The following is a 23,018-nucleotide window of genomic DNA, read 5'->3' as shown; positions in this document are numbered from 1 at the left end:
TAATCCTTTGCAATTTGATAATAGAAGGTCTGTCAGTGTATGTTGTTTCAGCTGCTTTTAAGCGTGCTTTGAGTAGACGCTGTTGTTCTCCCTTTAACTTTTTCTGGGTCGCTGAGTATGAGATGATCAAGCCTTGCGCGTAAGCTTTGATGGTCTCCCACATCATTGATGGGTTGCTAGCTGTACCTGAATTAATTTCTTAAAAAGTTTTAAATTCTTGAGAGAAGTACTTTACAAATTTACTATCTTTCATCAGGAAGGGGTCCATACGCCAATGCTGGGGGGATGTCTCATTGTTCCTCGCCTTGATTTCCATATATACAGCAGCGTGGTCGGAAATTGCTATACTACCTATTTTACAGGATGATATGGAATTTTAAAAAATCGAGGGGGCAAAAAACATTGATTCTGGTATGGCATTTCTGTGGATTGGAATAAAAAGAAAAATCTCTGCCCTGTGGATGAAGGCATCTCCCTACATCTACTAATCCTAATTCTTTGTTCAGATCCACCAATTGTCTAGATCTGGGAGATACTCCTGCAGTACTCTTGGGAATCCTATCTATTTCTGGATCCATAATATAATTAAAGTCTCCCCCTATAATTGTATGACGAGCACCAAGAGCCATCAATTTTGAGAAGGCTTCCGTTATAAATTTAAAAGGATGTGTCGGGGGGCAATACAAATTTAAAATCCCATATTCCTCTCCATTTATAAGGGCTTTAATCAGAATATATCGTCCAGATTCGTCTTTTATCTGATTTAGGATTTTGAAAGGGAAATTCTTCCGAATAAGAATAACAACTCCCCTGCTTTTTGAGCTAAAAGAAGAAAAAAAGGCCTGATCAAGGCCCGTCGTAATTTCAAGTGTTCTTTATCTAATTAATGTGTCTCCTGTAGGAGAGCTATACCAACCCTTTCTTTCTTGAGGTTTGATGATATTTTCTTCCTTTTGATTGGTGAATTACTCCCCTTGACATTCCAGGTGCACCATTTAATCGACTGATTAACAATAATCGTCCGGGCAGATTCGAGACCCCTCGGGAGGGGAAGCCCTATCCAGAACATCCCAAGCATAGAGCATATAAAATTCACAAAAATAAAGGCTCTCTGATACACTCACAACAGTATAATAAAAAACTATTTCTACATTAAAAAAATATAAAACGTATTTAAATGGAGATTTTCCCCCTTGTTCCCAGGGGGTATCACTTCCTTTCCAAAAACCCATCGTATCCTCTCCCAACCAGTGTCTCACCCTTGACCCAGGCGCTCCTTAATAGGATGAAGAAAATTCAAGTATACTACAGAGCTAGAGTTAACACCCTAACCCCCTATCCACACCAACACCTGGATATATTTGGTAATGTTAATACCATGTATAAACATATATAACTATAAAATTACAGCCTCAACATGTAATAATTAGATATAATAATACAAAATAACAAGGGAAAAACAACCCCGCTCCTAGAAACAGAGATAAAATAGGATAAGGTAATCACCTCCCTCCACCAACATTAACTAGACCCCCCGGCCTATATATATATATATATATATATATATATATAGAATAAAAAAAAGGGGGAGAAAATCATTAAGTAGAGAACAAATAAATAAATCCCTCTCCCCAAACCCCGAGATAATATTAAACAGTAAGGTAAAAAAAAGGGGATTAATATATAAAAAAAGGAGGGGATGTAAACTGGAGTTGGGGGAAAGTAAACCAACATCAATTAACTCTTATAATTTATCTAAGAGAGTCCAAAAGTTCCTTGGCTTTTTCCTGCGATCCGAAGTTATAAACACGGATCCTTCATGGCTAAAGCGTAGCTTCGCTGGGTAGCGCAAGGAGTACTGAATATTTAAGTCCCTTAAACACTTCTTCGCCTCATCAAACGCCATCTTCTTTTGGACCAAAGCGGGGGAAAAGTCCTGGAATAACATGATCTTGGATCCTTTATAGATCATGGCTTGGGGATCTTTTCCAAGATTTCTGGAGGCTTCTAAGAGTACCTGCTTCTCCTTATAGCTCTGCAGCCGAAACAGGACAGGGCGGGGGGGCGCTGGTTCGAGCCGGGCCCGCGTATTGCAACCCGGTAGGCCCATTCCAACCTTACCTGGCCTGATCCAGCCTCCAGATTTAAAAGCTGTGGAAGCCACTGTTCAAGGAACACTGTAAGCTGGCCTTCCTTTTCCTGTTTGGGAAGGCCCAGCAAATGAATATTTTTTCGATGACCTCGATTCTTGAGGTTGTCAATGTGATTTTCTAAGGTCTGGACTCGCTGTTCGAGAGTCCAGTCCCGATCCACTGCCAATTGTGCTGTAGTTTCGGAGGTCGCGGCCTTTAGCTCCACCCCTCTGACTCGGTGCTCAATTTCCTTGATGTCTCGGTCGTGCTTTTGCAGCGCGGCCGAGAGTGAGTCTCAACGGCTTCGGGATTCTTCAATAAAAGCGTCAATCTTCGCATCGAGTTTGGAGATTATTTCCACAAGGCTCGCCACCGTAGGTAAGTCCCCCGGAGCGGCTGCGGATGCCTCTGCTGCAGCTGGAGAGGGTGGGGGAGGGGTTCCTGCCTGCTGAGAGCTGGGGGCTCCCTTCCCTTTAGTCATTTTTACTGGAGATTAAATTGCTTAAATTCAATACTAAACAACTAATTACATTAAGTAAAAACTATTTTAAATGATTTGGTGAGTGTGGTGGGGGCGGGTGACCCACTTTGCCCAAGTCTTGGGAGGAGCACTGTAGACTCAGACTTGCTGGGTCGCCGCCATCTTGGATCCCCCAGGACCTGATGGTTTTTATTCTCAGGTGTTAACAGAAGTAGCTGAAGAAATAGTAAATATATTAATAGTGACCTTCCAAAGTCCACTAGATTCTAGAAATATCCCACTGGATTGGAAAAAGATTCATGCAACATTGTGATTCATGAAAAGGCAGACAGAAAGAAGGGAATCAGAGAGCTGGTAGTCTAACATCTGTCAGGAGGAAAATGTAATAATTCAAACATCCAAACATACAGATTGGGGGCAGGGGAAGGCCACTTAACCCCTTGAGCCTACTCTGCCAGTTAGATCGTGGTTGATCTGATTGGAACCTCAAATCCACATTTCTGCCTACCCCCATAAGATTTCAGTCAATTGCTCAATAAGAATCCATCCCTCCTATAAAAAGGAGGTTGTTAAAATTGCAAGGGCGCAGAAAGGATTTATATGGATGTTGCCAGGGTTGGGCCCTTCAGGTATGGGGACTGGCTGAATATATTGGAGCGTCGGAGGCAGAGGGGTGACTATAGAAGTTTATAAAATCATGAGGGGCAATGGATAGGATGAATAGCTAAGGTTTTTGCTGAGGGTATGGGAATCCAAAACTAGAGGGCATGGGTTTAAGAGAGGGGAAAGATTTAAAAGGGACATAAGGGGCAACGTTTTCATGTAGATGGTGTGCACATATGGAATGAGCTGCCAGAAGTGGAGGCTTGTACAATTATAACATTTAAAAGGCATTTGGATGTGTACATGAATAGGAAGGGTTTAGAGGGATGTCGGCCAAATGCTGGCAAATGGGAATGAATTAGTTTAGGTTATCTGGTAGGCATGGACAAGTTGGACAGAAGGGACTGTTTGTGCTGTACATCTCTGTGATCCTAAATGCAGAGATCTCCATGTAGTGGCTGATGTAAAATTGTGGTATGACAGAAAATAAGTAATTTTATTTTGCATGAATTTCTAAAAGGTGGTGGGCCTCCATTTTAAACATTGTTATTGACCAATTATACTTTTGGGAGGTCTGGATGAAATTTCCTTTGTGACATATGTTATGGATTTTCAAGCTTGGTGACCGCTTGTAACAAAAATTATCTTCAACAATGTCAGATTCATTAAAAAATATTTTGTGCTGAATGAGAAAACAAATTCATGGTTACACAGTAATCTTGAAAAAATCAAATGTTGAAGGAAAAAGCTGGAGGCAATCTTGACAGAATTTTGTAAGTATTTCTTTGCAGAAATATACATGGCAGGCATAGATCTCTAAGTCAACGATCAAAGCTTTAGTCTGTATCTATTTAAAAGAGTAAGTAAATTTTCCCTTAATTTCCACCACCTACATGCAAATAAATACAATTAATATGCAATTACCATGCATCAGACTGTAACTGATATATTTTAATTTGTGTGGATGCATGCGTTTTTGAATGTGTCAATATTATAATCCAGAATATTTCCGCACCTGGTGAAGAATTATCCACAAACACACTGAAGAAAGTGGATCTTTATTGTAAATCGTGGTGTAGAATTAATTTTGTTTTAATATGGTTAGTTTGTGTTCAATATAGTAGAATTATCTTTACTTGCTTGGACTTTGAAGAGAAAAACACTCTTAAACTGTCAGGATATTAGCATTCATCATTTCTGTCCTTGTGCCACTGTCTGTATCACAGGTAACCATGAAGACTAAGTAGCAGTTGAATATTTATTGTAGGATATTGTGCAATTTTAGGAATTTGCTGAGGCGAGCTGATAGAATACAATTTATTTTAAATTGCAATCACAGTTGTATCCATTGTAAATTACTGATAGTGCTATATGGCAAATTGCCATTGTTCATGCTTCTATGATCAATTTATTTTAAATGTGTCTAGACAGCAGTTTAAACTATTACAAATTGGTCCAGGGTGTGAGTATTTTATATCTTCTCCAGGGGTATTTTCAGTGTTATCCAGGACCTATTCAGTGATCAGGCTGATTTGTTCGATTTGGGTAACATTCAGGGTGCCAGAGGGTTAATGATGTGCATTTCAGTTTGAAGATAGGTAGTCTGCTCATGGAAACTGGCATCACGCTATTTATGTGAGATAGAAGTAGTTGGAAAAAAGCCTGCAGTGTAAGAATGAAATATGGTTAGACTGAATAGACTGTAACCTCAGATTGTGGTAAGGACAGAACTTGTCACAACCACACTCAAACAAGACGAGTCACAAACAGCAGGAAATTCAAACACATTAACACACTGTACTTGGATATGTTTTGCAGTAGCTCTCACTGAGAAATATGACCTTTCGTTTTGTTTTGATCTAGTAAAGTACTTCACAATAGATATAACTATGTGTTTTTAACTTTTAATATTAGCTTTCTTGTCTCCATGAGATCCTATCTTTTTTTCAATCTTGCTGCCTTTGCTTGAATGTAATAAGGTCATCTGACCACTTCTACGTTATTTCCACTGACAGTTTGGGTTTAATGATGTTTAATGATGTTTCATTTGAAAGGAAGTCCTATTCAACACGCGGTTAGTGGTGAGAGATGGATTGGCACTGATATTGGAGTTAATTTTTGACAGGCAGCTTAATCAGATTTTAAAGAAAAATTATTGAACTAACCAACCTTTGTGACTTCTGCGTTAATACTTCCGGAATGTATACTTAAACTGTTCTAGCCTATAAAGAGGCCCATCGTTTTGGATAGAATAGTTACCAGTTCCACTGTTTCCTTTTATACAAGAACAGTCAAATCTCCCACCAACAAGAAATCATATCACACCTAAAGTACTTACTGAAGCACAGAACCACCCAGCCAAAGCAGGTGAGTCCTTGGCAGGAAGACATTCCTACCAGTTTGGTTTAGACAGTGATATAAAATGTATTGCATCACTCTGTCACCAGCACTGACACGTGTTGGAAAAATGTAGCTCACAAATGACATTAGATTCCATTTTGTTTGAATATAATATCCAATTTGATAGAAAAGAGTAAAATCTATTGTGCATTATATAAGTAATCACGTCTAAAGGGCAGTGAATGAGCAGACATATTCCACATTAAAAAATCAGCTCTTCTTATAGGCTTATTTTTCTGTAATAACTGAGAGTGCTCTAATAGGATGAAAGAATAAAATAATATGGAATTTTTCTCATAGAGGCAGACCATTCAGTGCAACCATTTAATAGCTCTATTCAGGAGATTCATCCCACTCCAATTACCTCCTTCAACTCTGCACCCTCACCACTCCTGCATTCCTCTAGCCCCATCAAGTCCCTAAAACTCTCTATTCAATGTTCTCACCATACTCTGTGTAATGAAATTCTTGTTAATTCATATTTGATCTGCTAGTTATCTATTCATGCCCATTTGCAAAATGGAATTAAATAGTATTTATAATACACAAGTAGAGCCATGTGGTCCAACAGTTTTAAGCTGTTGTTTATATTCCAAATGAGCTTCAGTTCCTGCCTCTTTCATCTATCAGCATATCATTTTCTTTCTTTTCTTCTCATGTACATATTTGTCTGCCCCACACTGTTAGTCACCTCAACCACTGAGTATGGTAATGAGTTTCACATTCTAACCATTCTCTAAATAAAGAAATTCCACTCACAAGTGGAAATAATTTCTTAGTACCCACTCTATTAAAACTCTTCATAATTTTACAAAGTTCCTGAGCTACAAATCTTCTCAAACAGCATTTACAAAGCTGAATCAGATCTCCTCATAGTTTTCTTTTTACCAAAAAAAATACCTGAGCATGCTGAAAAATCCTGAAGAAGGGCTTATGCCCGAAACGTCGATTCTCCTGTTCCCTGGATGCTGCCTGACCTGCTGCGCTTTTCCAGCAACACATTTTCAGCTCTGATCTCCAGCATCTGCAGACCTCACTTTCTCCTCCATGCTGAAAAATCCTTGATTGTAGCATCCAATCTTAATTCTGGTAACAGCCTTGTAAAACGGTTCTACATTTGCCTCATGGTTAATACCATTGCTAGACCGTAAGTGTGGAAGTATTAAAAAAAACTCAACATATAATAAAAAAATGGGAGTTAGGAGAGAACATAGGAGGAGCATTTCTCGTAGAAATGATGAGAATGCCATTTAACCAAACAACATAGAAGAAAATACTGGAAAAATGCAGTTCTCTGAATCTGTAAAAAGAAAGAGGAATTAATGTCTTGGATAGTGAACTTTCATCAAAACTTGAAAAACTAAAATTAAGTCAATTAATCTATTTGTTCAAAGAAAGGGAGGCAGAACAACAGGTTCAAGAGCACAAATAACAGCGCAAGCCTTTCAGACAATCTTCATTATATTATGGAATTTGGTATATCACAGCAGCAGTGAAGGAGCAGATGTAGCTTGTGTTCAATGGATTATCACTTATACTGGTGCACATGACAACCGAAAATATTAATTGCTAACTACAATGTTGCTCATAAAAGCAAAAACACATATCTTACATTACAAATGCTTAATTTTAGTTCAATAAACGATCACTTTGATGTCACAAGTTGCTTTATGAATAATCATTTTTTTATTAGTGTTGAAGAAACCTAAGTTAAGATCCTACTTTGCTTAATTTGTATTCTCATTAGGCAAATGTAAATTAATAAAGAGGGCTACATAAATCTAATAATGTCCTGTCAGAATAGTTAGATCATTTTGTCCGGTCTTTTGACAACATACCATTACATATGTCAAAGTTCATTCAAGCTGTCAGAATAACTAAGAATTTCCTTAGGAATTGCTTTGAAAGCCACTGTTACTTCATTGCTGACCTTTAGGGCACCCTCTGAGTGAAATTCCCAAACTTGCATTGAAAGACAGCTTTAGCACAGTTTAATGCTGACTTTTGATGCAGAGCATTGAGGACATTTGAAGCAAGTCCAAATTTCTTCAATCTTGCATGCTGATTCTGTGAAACCTCTGTCAAAACCTGTTGCCTCTTTTGTTATGTGTTTTGTTATGCACATTTCCTGAATTGATGCCATTTCTCTAGATTTCCCAAATTTACGTTTGATAAAGTGATTTTTCTTGTGTTTTCTGGGTCTTTTCTTGGTAAATGATACTTAAAAATTTGAATGCATCTTAACAGCATCAGAATGTTCTGCATTAAAAATCAAAAAATGTCCACAACTGTATTTTTCTAAATACATTCAGCCAATTGTGCATGACTGATGGTTTGGGAGCTTCAAACTAGATGCCTAAAGAAAGAATATTGTGGAAGTTCATTGCTTGCCTGGGACACTGTTAACTGCTGCTGACTTTTGATTTGTTTTTCATGGTTGTTATGTTCATCATAAGCTCATGAGACTCTTTATAAGTTTCTGGATAATTTATCAATGTGAAGGCTAGTGTAAATTTCAGAGAAAAACATTATTGAGGCTAAGACTTTGACGAGGGAAAGGCTGAGATGCTATCAAGAGTGAGGAAAAGCAGATTGAGGTTGCTGAGTGAGTAATTTCAATCCTTAAATTTCTCCATCCTCATGCCACCTCCTACCATCACCTTGCATTTACTGCACTCATAGTTCATTTGCACACCCTTGAGCTTCCCTAATCAATTGCGGCCACACACCTACCATATTTTTGACCCAAGGTTTGTTGAGATTGGTAGTTATTCCCCTTCCTCACGCTTGTAGCTCAGCCCTTCCATTGTGCTATTGATATCAAAAGACCCTCAAAAGTCCCACTTTGTCACACTAACAAGACAGTCATTGCCGAGTCACAATGACTAATGATGTTCTAAATGAATTGTAGTACATTATCTCGCAATCTCCTCAACTTCTCTATCGGAAACGTGAGCAAACCCTGAAATGCAAAGGTATCAGGGCAATGTTCTAGCTATTTTCGAGGAAACAGCTTGGAATGAGGCACAAGCGTTGTTGCAGAGATAAATAATGGAGGATTGTGAAATTGCTGGCTGTGTTGAACAATGTGACAGATGTAGAATCAAATAGATGTAAGCAAAGAATGATTGACAGGTTTTAGCAAAGTAGTGCTTTCAATACACTCTAAGCCATTTATCATAGTAGATAAGTTTGAGGTGTAATGCTGGTCAGAGAGGAGGAAAGGATTGGGATTAGGCTTTTTGAGTTCTAAGAAAGTTATATTAAATGTTAAATTTGAACCGTTTCTTTCTCTTTCCACACATGATGGCAGACTTGCTGAGTGTTTCCAGCACATTTTGCTTTTATTTCAGATTTCTGGCATTATTGCCTTTATTTTTAAATATAGTCCTTCTGGGCTGTACATTGTCTCCATATTGCTGTTTATATGGAGTTATTTTGAAATTAACTATTGCATACATCAATGACAGCTAAAATAGATTTAACTAATAAGAAATCTTCAACTGTTATTTTGGTTTCTTGCTTTTCTAGAGAAACTCTGAAATGTGGTAACAATTGAAGCTAAAACAAAACTTAATCAACTGAATTAGGAGCAGAAAGCTAGTTAATGTTAACTAAACATTTGCGAGATTGCTGCATTCTCTGGTCAAAGTTCATTATCCCTTTCAGTGTTATGGCAACTTGCTGCAGATTAATAGATGGATCTGAAGCTATAACATTGCTCTTTGTTTCTGACTCTAAAACTGGATAAAGTTTCTTCAGTACTTCATACAGAGAAATAACATCCCTGTATTTGGAAATACTTGCATTATTTTAATAACAGGAATGCATCTATCTCCAATCTCCACGCAACCCTTCTGTTATCATGGCTGAGGTTTAGATCTTATAATGTGTGATAAATTGCCTCCATCATATATTATTGAATTCTTGCTTTGACTACTTGGCTGTTTATACTTTGTCTCGTGGCCATCGAGTAACAAACTAGAAAATAACATAAATATCTGGCTCAAAGAGCTGCTGTGATGGATCTTACAAATTGGAACAACTTCACAGTTTCAGTTGTACAAACTTAGATTCTGCTGGCCCCCAAATTTTAGTGGAAAGACCAGAGATCAACCAGAATTCAGGAAAAGGTGAAAGTTAAATCATTGTTCAGCCATTGTTGATGTACCTTTGAATTATTGACTGAAGAGTGACATTGCTTGCCATTTTGGAGCAGGTTACCTGCCCATAAGGTTGGATGCAGGAAGTGCATCATGGCTTAGACAGGTTTGTACATGAAAAAAAAACTATTCTTCACTGCTAAGATGGAATTAGAGATGGGACCATATACTATGATACCTCTCCTCAGACCTTGATTTTTCTATCTGTGATCTCTACATATGTGACACACCAAGGAGAAGGCAAGATCTCAGACTACCTCTTTAATGGTCTTCCTTTTTACAAAATAAATAATGATGGAGCAACACTAACAGCGTGCATTGAGTATTTAAAGCATTTCACAAAATGCCTCAAAAGTGCCAGATGCCTGTCAGTCAGTTCGTCAGGACTGAAATCAACAAGTGAGCATGGTCTATCTTTTTAAGCAGAAAGGATTGCAGCATTAGAATGGAAGAAATGGATTTGACATTGAGAGGTTGTTATGCACCTTTTGCTTTGAAAGGCAAAGCTTGGCTTTGGCTAGAACATTCTTGGACCTATAGTGGTAGGTGTGAAGGTGGGATTTGCTAGGACAATAGAGGGGAATCTACATCAGAATGATTCCCCTTGCATTCCCAAGGGGGATAACTAATTTAAATGATTACGGCCGCAAATGGAGGTGATTTATGAGCACATTGAATTTTTGTCTGCAATGGGTTAGTTCTCCCACCACTTTTGGGAGGTCATTATTCTCTGGAGTTGGCGTCCTTGTAGCAGTATGGCCAACTATCAGAGCTGGAGACTCCAGGCCTCAACAAGGAGATCGGGGGCAGGAATGGATGATCTACTGGCCCTATTTAGTCATCCAAAGGCATTTCTTTTCTGATCAATGAACCCTGCCCCTGCCTGCGCCAGCCCGCCCCATTAAGACATATCATTTTCCCCCTCAAGGTCTTAGACCTACCTTGAAAGTGCTTACTATTCACTCTTGGAGCTGCTCAGACAGGTCTTCTTGTTGGGTTGACAACAAGAAGAGCCCATATGTTGTCCTTAATAGGATGGTGAGAACAGAGTTGGACAATTAGAAGGCTGCTTATAGGAGTAAGCTGCCAATACTACTACCAAGCCAATGCCCCTGTTGCAAGATAAATGTGGGGTTGGGTCCAACATTGGAGTCCAAAGCCTGTAGTAAAATCCAGTCTGTCAGGTTTACTCAAATGCATTTTTAAAGTGCTTTCCTTCATACTGATTCATCTGAATACTGGTTGATTTTCACATCCGGCATTGCATAGCACAGCCCCATTCAACATTCAGTACAGAGGTATGGTTCACAGGCACAGAAATATGTTCTTCCACAATACCAGTTTTAAAATAACTTCTGAACAATGGCAATTTGATTGTTGCTGCAGGAAGTGGGGAAACCAAAGCAAATTATACACAGTTTATACAATTAACAAGTCCAAACTAATTGACAGCTGAAAATCTTTGTAAAGCAGAACATATATGCTGCATGCATAGGTTGGATTTGTAATACCGAGTAATATCCATCACCATTTTAAATTAATATGTTATCGTGCTAATTATTTTTTCTTGTTCACTTACAGACATAAAAATGTTTCTAATTTTTGGCGCAATTGCTTTGGGAAGCCTTGTATTGGTCATCAGTGTTGTTACCATAATATGTGTGTGGAGGTATGTACTCTGTGATCTACATAACGTGTGCAAAGCGAATAGATTAACGAAATGATCATTCTGAATCATAGGAAAGTACATTATTCTTTTCCACAGGAGCAAGAAACGGAAAGCAAACAACACACAGTTCCAAAAAGGCACCACTGAAAGACATAACGTAAGACAATCTTTGTTGTGATTTAACCTAATTAACTGTGAATTTAAATCTAACAATGTGACATTATCGACAAAGATCAAAATCAAAGAAGACCAGTACAGTTCCAGCCCCTTGATGCATTAAATGATGGAGAGAAATATTGCATTCTCAGCAGAAATACCAAACTGCTGCCTTTGACTTCCAAAACAACCCTTTCTGCCACATCCAATGATAGGAATTGGAAGGTAGAATGGATTCAACTACTGTCCCTCCACTTTTAAAACATGGATTGAAATCCAGTGCTAACTGATGGAATTAATATCTTTTCACCAGACTTTGTAAAAACGTTCAATTAGATTAAGGAGCATCTGTCTAGTCCCCAACACTAAACCAGATATCATACAAGAGATGATCTAGAATTTAAATGAAAATCTGAACACTGTGTGCAAAAACCTGGGGACTCAGGCATAGAATCACTCCTCCTGTTGAAAAGGACTGAGTGTTTTGTGCATCCTTGAAGGGAAAATAATGGCTAAGAACTGGGACTGAGTCTAAAATACCACATACCATTCAGGGATGATCAGACCCTCATGTATCAGTGGTAGCTACAATACTGAGTGTGCAACCTGCAAAAGAGTACACTGAAAGTAAACAGTAATTTGAAGTTATGGAGTTAACAGGACCACATTGGAGGTGGGCAAGGGGGAAGCTTGACCAAACCAAACATATGCTAAATACAGAATAAGGAAAGCTTTTTGTCTATTACTCATATTAACCAGTGATAAAAGGATGCAGGCAACCTGGAAACTTCATTTCACCAATTTATGTTATCCTTCAGAAGAAACCTCAAAGAAAAATTGACTGAAATGCCAGCTTTATAGCTATTCCCTTGAACCTTTGATAACTTTTTGTGAAACAAGACCTATCTGCTTTGTCAAATCTTACCACAACCATTACTTACCAAATCGACTACATATTTAGCTCTTTACATTAAGAAAGTACAGTGCTAGATTGTCTCTCTGACACAGACTACACACACAGATGCCAAGAATAAAATGATTGAGCCTTCTAGTAAGGTTAGGCTGGAACGCACTATTGTGCAGAAGGATTTTCACTCTGCTTTGAATGGTTATACCTTGAATGAGCACAAAACTTTCATTACTTTATAGAAGTGCCCTTGTCTACTTGAATGTGAGTTACTGAAGGTGGGGATTATTTAATCCAAGGCTCAGACAAAGAACCATGTATGTTTAATTCACATAAAACAAAGTAGTGACAATGGCCAACCCTTTATACATACAACTCTAATTTTGTATTTTTCTCAAAATAATTAGGCACAGTTCTCCTGCTAGTTTAGTTAAGGTTGGGCAAATCTATATCCAAGCCTGGAGTTAGATCAGACGGTGGTAGAAATATATAATTTTTGACCTCAGATTAAGGCAGTGGGATAAATCATACAGGTTTCCCAGTGCTATTTTCCAGAAAGTTGTCCTTGCATTGTGCTTATACATTGCTGTCCATTAATCCAGTAAATCTTTGAATTGTGTGGACAAAATGCTGAAAAAATGTGTCCTGATAAATTATCCCACCAAATTATAATATTATTATTATGATAATAAATTTTGTCTTAGAAAAAAAGAGTAAATGAAGCAAACCAGATAAGGCTCAATGTTAATTTTCAATTTGATTGGTCTCTCCACCTCAGTTTTTTTGAGCATGCAGACATTCTTTATTAGGGGAACCAATTATTCATTTGTTTAAGTTAATGAATAAATAAACTTAAAAGTTTAACAACACTCTTTACAAACAGCAAAGAAGAGCCAACCCAAACAGCTATACAAATCCTGATGTCTACGATCGGCCAAATTCCAGGGATATGGAGTATCAGGAAGAAGCTATTTATGCCAATCTGTAGGATCTACTACTGATTAGATGACTGTGTATCCATCTTCAACTTCACTGGTCGAACTTCATCGCTATGAATTGAACCCTTGTTTCAGCTTTCACTTTCTTCATAAGTGAGGTGACTGTTGAACTCATTCCATCACATAATTAAACAGTGAACTTTATTACAATTCTTCAACAGGATAAAGCAAGGAACGATGTGCTTTCTTCTCTTAAATTCTAAAAGTGCTCCATTCGTTTTATTCTTAAGTTACAACCATTTTTAAAACATTTAACTGGTAAATGTAATAATTTCAAGACATGATGTGTATATTTATAAACTTGCCAATTGAGAACTGATTAGATATATTAGCTTAGCGACATACATAATAGAAAACAAAACTCAGATTAAGCTGGTCTTACAATCCTTAAATATTTTACAGGTATATAAAAACTTGTTTGCAGCCACCGGATGAATTTTATTTTCTTATTTAATATTTCAATATTTGAATTGTCACCAAATATATGAGGCCAGAGAAACTAACGGTTGTCATGTTACCATAGAACAGACCAAGTGCCAAAAGAAGGGATTTTTACTAGATTGGAGTTATTGCACACCACCATATTGTTAACTCTGTTTGATTGTTGTTTCCTCAAGGAATATTTAATTTGACCTAGTAACTCATGTGCCACTGTGTATATTTTGTCTACCTTATTATTCAACTATGCTCATTCTCAATTGGTCAATTTTCACAGGCATCAGATATCTGTGTGAGATCAGATTTTAAAAATACCTTTCTTTTCTGGTAGCTCTAAGGTACAGTACAGAAATCAGAGCCCTTACCAAGTAGACACTAGGCAGGAGAGGGAAGCAGGTGGCAAAAAAAAAACAGCAGCAAGGTCTTGAGGAAAGTTTTGAAAATAGGGAGGGAGGTGGGCTAGATAAAGATATCAAATAAGGAAGATGCAGGGAAAAGATCTGAGGCTTCATGAAGCGATTGTCCAAGTTGCTAAAATGTTGGAAGGGTAGAAAGTAGGTAGAGGTGGAGGCAAGAGTAAGCTGAAGGTGTATACAACTAGAAACATTTGGATTTAAATCTGAATGGGAGCCATACCCAAAAGAATGTAAATGTTTATAGATATCGAAATTGGCTGGCATCTCTTTGCTGATACTTAGTTATGAATGATCTAAGGCAGGTATCAAGGCATCTGGAGCAGCAAAATGATCCCTTATTATGCCTGTGCAAGATACGTGACTCTCATGAGGTCTCTGTTTCACAAGCAGGGCTACTTGAGGAATTTGGGCTGAAAATGTGTTGCTGGAAAAATGCAGCAGGTCAGGCAGCATCCAGGGAACAGGAGAATCAACGTTTCAGGCATAAGCCCTTCATCAGGAATGTGGGGAGGGAAAAGGGGGCTGAGAGATAAATAGGGGGGAGTGGGACCAGGGTGGAAGGTAGGTGGGAAGGTGATAGGTGGATGCAGGTGAGGGGTAATTGCAATCGGTTTTTGGGAGGCTGGAGTGAATAGGTGTGAAGGAAGATGGACAGTTAGGACAGGTCAAAAGGACGGTGCCTAGTTGGAGGTTGTTTCTGGAATGAGGCAGGAGAGGGGAGATTTGGAAACTAGTGAAGTCGTTATTGACACTGTGTTGGCTGAAGGGTTCTCAGGCGGAAGACGAGGCTTTCTTCCTTCAGTTGTTGCATGGCTTGGATTTGGCGATGGAGGAGGCCCAGGTCTTGCATGTCCTTGGAGGAGTGGGAGGAAGGGCAGTGGAGGAGCCCAGGAACTTGCTTGTCACCTGACAATTACCGGTTAACTTTTTTTATCATACAGATTTAAGGCAGTGGGAACTTAGTTATAGTCAACCTTTTCATAACCTTAATGATAGAGTAGGAAATCTAACAAAATAAGTCTAATAATTGATAGTCCATTGTAAATTTAAGAGATGTCAGAAGTGGCCATGCAAGTGGAATGTGTAGCTGGTCACACGTTGGGGAGTCCTGGATGCTTCCAGTGTCGTTGATGACCACATGTGCAGAACGTGCTCCCAGCAGCAGAAGCTGAAGGAAGACTCTGAGTCTTGGAGTTTGAGCAAATACTTGAGGAATTTCACAGCTTGTGTGTCCCAACAGGAAGTACTCGAGAAGTATTTTAGTGAAAGTTAATTTTCTTTCTCTGTTACATCAATGAACTTGGCAAGTTGGGGGTAAAAATTCACAAGGAGTGGCATTCGAAGTCAGGGTTGCCCGTTCAATATTGGGAGTTGTTGAAGAATATTTCCTGTGTAGGTTAGAATTTACATCACAGAAAAAAGTCATTTACTCTAACGTGTCCATGGAGGTATTTGTCATTTCCTTAGCCTTCTCAAACTTTACAGGCTGTGTGCAAGAACATTATATGCCTATTTAAAACAAAGTATAATTAAGATTTTTTATTGTAAGGACAGCTATAAGTAATTTAAAGATTACAGGTTTTTCTTTGTCTTTGATAGTGATATTTAAAATTTACAGCAGGTGGGCTAAATAGACATTTTATAGAGCCAGCAGTTGGCTGAAAATATCTGTTCTAATTTCTGGCAGCTTCATTTAGTTGTAAATACAGCACATGTTAATTCAACACCAATGCAAGTGAAATTTGATCATCAGAGGTTAATTATCAATGAAATGCTACATCTCTTGACAAGCTTTCTTGTTCTTCTTCAGTCATCAAACATACTAATTCAGGATTGTGATTAACCTGACTGTAGGCATAATGACTTCCTAGAAACCATAATATACCTAACTCCAACTTGATTAACATCCTTAAATTGGGCAAAACATCAGGGAGTTTATAATAGCAGGCAAATGGGAAAGTGATGTTTAGGAAGCCAATTATTGTACCTTATTTTACAATAATTGTAAATTTTCTACATGCTGGTGATCTGCCTGCTTTGATGTACCTCACTTTGTAAAATGTGACATCATACTGTTGTGAATAAAATAAACAAAGACACAAAGGTAAATCCACTGTCTGATAAAGCCAATAATTTATTTCCAAGAGCAGTTGCACAGAACCATAAATTACAACATAAAAATAACATCTACTGATGAAACCATTCTCTGACATACATCGTGAAGCTTGAGATAAATAGGAGATAATGATGACTAAGGTACAGCTTTCCTTTGGATACAGACACTAAGGCCAGTCTGATGAACTTGGTTAGAAACCAGATTCTTTTCAGTCATCTGATGGTTCCTGTCAATAAGTGCATGTGACAAAAAAGAAACTAAAAACAAAACTGAAGACAGTGTTAGTTGATCCTGTTGCTTTCAAATGAAACTAGGTATTAGTTCATACTCAATTAAATAGTTTAAGAATGTGAACTAATATTTCCACACCTATCATAACACTGGCAGCAGTATAACATTATCATATATTACAGACTCAAATGTCGGCAGCTACTCAATTCTTGAAAGTAGCTGAATGTTCAATCTGAGCCCACTGGCTACTGCTGATTTCAATCTGAGCCCACTGGCTACCTGCTGATTTCAATCTGAGCCCACTGGCTACCTGCTGATTTCAATCTGAGCCCACTGGCTACCTGCTGATTTGCAATAGTGCTCTATCTACACAACATTTTCTGACATTTTTTGGTCTCTGTTTTAACCAAAATTTTTGTTCCACTAGTTGTCTTGATAATTGCACAGACCTTAGTATACAACTGTGCTAAGATGTCTTACAAGGCATATTACCATGGCAACGGGTACTGGACATAACTGATACAGAATTCACACACAAATAACTAACTTGTAAAGAAAAATGCAACTTCTAATACAAATTATTTTCTTGAAATCAACAAGTATGAATAGAACATATTATTCCACAATATTGAAAATGTCATGTTTTAAAGAAACTGAGATTTTGGAAATGATTTAACACCCTTTGTGCCACAGGCTTGTAATTTATACAATGAGCCTTATAAGCAAGTCTAGAAGGCCATAAACTTTGGGATTTCACTGTAGTCAGTGAATACTTGAGCATGCACTTGCATTTTTGAAGATAGATAGAACCAACAATATATAGCCTAAAGCTGGAATAAGCAGAGTGAATATAATTGAAATTATTTGGCAGCCCAATGTACAGTGTTTGACTTAAAAAATTGGAAATACCTGTAATTAAACAGGTGTTTAAAGTCTAATTATACAACTGATTCCATTAACAAGCTAGATTTTCTCAAGACCTATTCCAAATTACTGTATACAAGGTTTTGTCTATAAGGAGAGCAAATAACCAACAGGTAAAGAAAGTAAGTTGTCTCACAGTAGTAGAGTGTTACAATGGAAGGAAACTTGACTGTTCAACAACTAGGAGATGGATGCCACGCTAAAGGAGGTGGAATTGATGGAAATTCAAGTTAGTAACTATCATTAGAAAAGTTACACAAACACTAATATGGACATAATACAAATACATGGCAAAACTGCACACAGTGGAAAAGAACACACCCATAGGTAGTACCAATCTCCATCTCATTTCTTTAATTATATACATCACAGTGAAACAAGCATTCATATAATTTCATATTAAACATGTGGGACTTTATTAAGCTTCAGAGATAGAATGCAAAAGATCACTTTATATATCTGTGGAAGAAACTTCTCACAAAAGAAATGTGACCACCTAACTAAAGGATTCTGCCTGAACTAGTCACCGCTTAAGTATAATTGCAGCTTTGTTTGTGTGCACTGCAGAACAATCAAACAAGATTCTTTGTACATAAAAAAGCTACACTTTCACTAGCAAATAGCACCCAATGTCTAGTGCATTTAATCCATATGCCAGTTTTGAAGGAAGATACAAGCTTATATACTGTCAGCAGCAGAACTCTGGGACCTCATGATTGGAGGCAAAATTATTTGAACAAGAGCATGGAGCCGCTTCTCTCTGCTGTGATTCACAGTACATTCGACTCATTTTGTTTTGTGAATCAAACCTAGCCATGTGGAATGAAGGAATCCAGAGCTAGCCCACCTATCGACTTAAGGTGAGTGATGTTTGACCCTCTGCAAAATAAATATTAATTTGTACTCACTTCAATAGTCTGATTTCCACTTATTTAATAGCTAACCCTGGAGTTGGTGTGATTTTTACGCCATCGTGAGTTCAACCATTTTTTGGTCTACAAAATAATTCCATAAATGATGATGTGTAATCCATTTTTTGTGAATCTCTTCATCAATAATCCACACTAATCCAGCCCTTGATAATAATAAATACTAGGTAGATAATAAAGAACCAAAACTACTTTGGAGAGTCATAAATCAGAGTGTTAGACTGATGGGCCCTCCCATGGACCAAACTATAAGTACTGACCTTGATAGAGAAAACAAGAAAAAGTGAGAGAAATAATGTATCTGCTCTTGCCACAACTGAGATAGCAATAAAGTAGTTCAACAACAGATGCTAGAACTGCTTATTTTCCAATGCACCAAATTCTGTTCCCCAGTAACAGTATAGTAAGTTGCCTTTGGAGCAAAGAATTAACTCATGTAATGTAACCTGGGACAAAAGATTATGAAAATCCACAGATGCATCTCTTAACAAATTCCACTTTGGCCACATTGCTACATTTAGTACCTTTAGTACATTTAGTACAGCTGACTTGTATTATGGAATAATGTACAGTCACTTTTGACGTGGATAGAAGTATTTATTCCTCCTTTGTGGCTGTGAATCAGACTTTGATGTATCACTACCACAAAGTAACTTTGACAAACATATGACTGTACAAACATTAATTACTTCTTAAAACCCAAATTCTAGTTCATTTTACAGGGGTAGAAGCTGACTGCTTTGATACAGTAACATTATTTTGACCCTAATATCAGTTGTTAGATTGATTCTGCCTTCTAATGTGATCCAATGGCTGTAAATAAACTCTTCAGCATTTATTTCAAATTATGCACTCTCCCCAGATGAACTACAGACGTTCAAGAAAATGGCTCACCTTCTCCAGGGTACTTAGGGAAGGTAATAAATCCTAATCCAGACAAAAGATCCCACATCCTATGAATAAATTTAAAAAATAAGTTTGTGCTAACATGTCTCTATGTGACTAAGCCTTAAAGAATGAACCTTCTGACTTTGTTTTATGGGATGTGTGCATGTTGCTTTGTTTGATAAGGATAAACTGCGTGCAATTTTGACTTTGGCGGACAGTGCAAATTGGGTGATATTTATTTGAATGCTCAGCCTCACCTATCAACTTCAATGGAAATGAAACTCAGGGGAGGTGTTTAAATCCTGGTGAGATGGAATTGCTCCTACACTCAACAACCAAAGTCAAAATTGACTTTGCAGGGTGGGAGCTGGGTTCCTTTCAAATGGAATTGTCACAACTGTAAGGTCAACTGCAGAGGGATCTTACATTCACACTGTGATTAGGTGACTCAAGTTTGCAGATTTATCTGGATAAGATTGAAGGCTGCAGGGTGGATAAACAGCTGACCATGACAGTGATACAGGAAACTATTCAAGCAGGGAAGGCAGAATTGATAGGAAAACAGTTGTGATAGTGCAGAATAATATAGTGAGGGGGAAATATCAGTATTCCCTGCCACAAAGAGAGATAGTCCAAAAGGTTGTACCAGGTTTTGGGGCATCTGCTCAGTCTTGGACAGATGCTAAATAGAAGAGGGAAGATCCAGTCATCGTGGTTGACATGGATACCAATGACTTTGGCAGGACAAGGAAAAGGTGTCTGCATAATCAGTACGAGGGTATAAACAAGTCAGGAAATAGAACTTTAAAGGTAGTAATCTCTAGATTATACCATGAGTTATGTGCAAACTGATATAGGGCTAATAAGTTTAGAGAAATGAATGCACACTTGATAGATTGGCATGGTAGAGATGGGTTCTGGTTTATGAGGCACTGGAGCCAGAACAGGGGAAAGTGGAAGTGGAGGCTGGATCATTGGGGTAGTCTGTGCCTGAACCATGCTAGGGTTCATTTTCGAGCAAACCATACAATAAGGGAAGTAGAGAAGGCTTTAGTAAAATAATGGGACCACGGGATCAGATTTTGAAGCTGGGGTTAATCAAAGAGCAGAGACAGTACAACAGCGAAAGTTAAAATGGAAAATTCTGATCGGGTCTTGACAGGAAGGATTAGGGAGTGCCAATCTAAGAGTGAATCAGCAGATAAGGCTGGAGGCTGTGAAAATAATAAAAGGACAAAACTAAAAGTTCTCCAACTGAATACACATAGCATTCAAACAAAACAGATAAATTGATAGAGCAAACAGAAATAAAAAGGACAATCTGATATCCATTATTGAGAGATGCTGGCAGGTTGGCTTATCAATAGCAATCAGTAACTGCTTAATGGATGAATGGAGCAATGACTCAGCATTTAGGGTGTTTGATCTCCAGCTTTGCGATGTTTTCCTCATTGTTGATCTTATGTCCAGTCAGTACCTGCACTTCCTATTGCACAGCTCACCATCACCAATGGCATTCCAGCCGCAATTGTTTGTATTTAGATTTTAACATGGTAAAACATCTCTATGCATAATATAAAAGTGTTATCAAACAAGTCTGGACATCGAAAGGATATTACGACAGGTAACAAACAGGTTAGTCAAGGTACTGAGTGTTAAGGACTATTGAAGAAGAGAAACAGAAGTTAGAGGCAGAAAGATTTAGGGAAGGAATTGCATCAACTCCCATTAAAAGTATTTTTCATAATAAACTGCATAGTTGGATTTTTTTTTTAAAAAGTCCATACTTGAAGTCTCCATGTGTCTGGTTTGATTGCTAATTCAGTACATGTTCAAAAGCAGGTAAATCTTTTATTAAACATTAGTGACCAGCATTCTGCCCCTATGTTAGGCAAATACTGGAATACAAGTACTTCCATAAAGCAACCTAAACATCGTTAATACTCCATCAGATTCATGAGCTACAAGTGAAAACAACTTTGGAATGAAACCATCAAGTAAAGACAATCTGTATTAGAGATGGAACAGAAAAGGTGGTGCTATCAGGATAATTATTACAAATGCCCCAACACACTTCACTATCCGATTATGAAGCTAAACTAACTTCAGGAGAGTTATCCTTTGTCTTTTCCAATACCTATTCCTCAATCTGACTCCTGCACCTGACGAAGGATCAGCACCCTGAAAGCTTGTGATTTCAAATAAACCTGTTAGACTATGACCTGCTGTTGTGTGACACTTAACCTTGCCCACCCCAGTCCAACACCAGCACCTCCACATCCTATTCCTCAATCAATATCATTAAACTTGATTATTTGATCATTCTCACTTTACAGTTTGTGGGTGCCTTGTAAAGTACTTTGGACGGACCTGAATTTCTTCATATTCTTGTAGTGTAATATAGCGCCATAGTGAGACACCTTGGCTGTGTTGTCATTCATGTAGAACAAAGAACAAAGAACAAATCTGACAAAAGTATCCAGTGTTCAGGACAATAAATTCAATACTAATAGGGATGCTGGCCTTTTAGAGTGGCATTTTTAATTCCGTCATGACAGTCTCCACTAACTTGGTCTGCTTTGAAGTTGCAAAATTTGCTATGTTAGTGATAGTCTTTCCTATGTTTGTTTAACTGCAAGGATGTGGCAAGCCCTTATGTACTCTACTTTGCACTCTCCTGATATTCTTAAGATAAAAGTCTATTCACGACTACTTGCATGAATCAGTTTACACCAATCATTTCTTATCAGAGTAATCACATTAGGAAACAAAATACATGCTGCACTAGCTGCCTCCATTGTTGTCTGAAGAGATAAGCCAGTTGACAGAGATGCAATTCCAAGTTTGAAATTCTGAAGTCAATGTCATTCAGTGAGAAAAAAAATGAATCATTTTAGTTTCCTTTCCAGTCTAACCAGGTCATCAATGTCATCTGCGTTATGAGCCTCAGAAACGTCAGCAACAAGAAAGTACTATAGCGTGTGACATCAAAAGGAGAATATTTGGGCTGCATCATTAAGAGTAAGTGGTAGACAGAGACAGTTATAGGAGAGGAAGATCAATGGAAAGCCAAGGACAGGAAAGCAGAGAAGAAAGCCAATGATGGATATCACCAATTAGATGGAGCTAACTAATGTGGAATGTGTGAGCACAGCACGGAACAGACAGAGGTAGAGATCGCTGGCAGTCAACCTTCTGGGATGATGATGATGATGATGACACAACATATGAGACAGTCAAAACTATACCAAGCTCCATGACATGCAAGAAGTAACTGCACTCCAGAACATTACAGCAATATTACTGGAACAAGTTTACTTCTTTAAGACACAGAAAAAACCGGGGGATATATTAACAAACACTTTTAAAAAAACAAAGTCCTTCCAGATGATGTGGTATGAATTTAAAATGAATCTTCATCTCCTAAAACGGATTCTGACAACATGGGAGATAAAACAGAATATGACTTAATGCAGGTGCTAAAGATCCCCCACAGATGATAGTCACTTCAAATCTACATATCAGGTTGAATAAAACCGCTAAATAAGTGGAACTAGGAAATCTTCA

At 37.9% G+C, this 23,018-nt stretch overlaps 1 protein-coding gene across 7 annotated transcripts in view; it reads left to right on the top strand.

Annotated features, from left to right (window-relative positions):
• The window catches only part of cd226 (CD226 molecule), a 51,963-nt gene extending 35,491 nt beyond the window's left edge, over positions 1-16,472 (top strand). For 2 of the 7 annotated variants that reach the window (XM_087986295.1, XM_087986294.1), the window contains exons 4-7: positions 5,503-5,583; positions 11,361-11,448; positions 11,525-11,605; positions 13,395-16,472. In XM_087986295.1, coding sequence (XP_087842421.1) covers positions 5,503-5,583; positions 11,361-11,448; positions 11,525-11,605; positions 13,395-13,512 — 368 coding nt within the window. In that variant the 3' untranslated portion in view covers positions 13,513-16,472. The remainder of the gene's footprint in view (positions 1-5,502; positions 5,584-11,360; positions 11,449-11,524; positions 11,606-13,394) is intronic. The other 5 variants (XM_043688472.2, XM_043688471.2, XM_087986297.1 and 2 more) reach the window with 3 other exon arrangements.
• The last annotated feature ends 6,546 nt before the right edge of the window (positions 16,473-23,018 follow it).

The sequence above is a fragment of the Chiloscyllium plagiosum genome, unplaced genomic scaffold (assembly GCF_037043375.1).
Source record: "Chiloscyllium plagiosum isolate Xiang-an unplaced genomic scaffold, Cpla_swu_hap1 HiC_scaffold_4, whole genome shotgun sequence".
NCBI lineage: Eukaryota > Metazoa > Chordata > Chondrichthyes > Orectolobiformes > Hemiscylliidae > Chiloscyllium > Chiloscyllium plagiosum.
The sequence above is the reverse complement of the archived record's forward strand: the minus strand, read 5'-3'. Positions and strand labels throughout refer to the sequence as shown.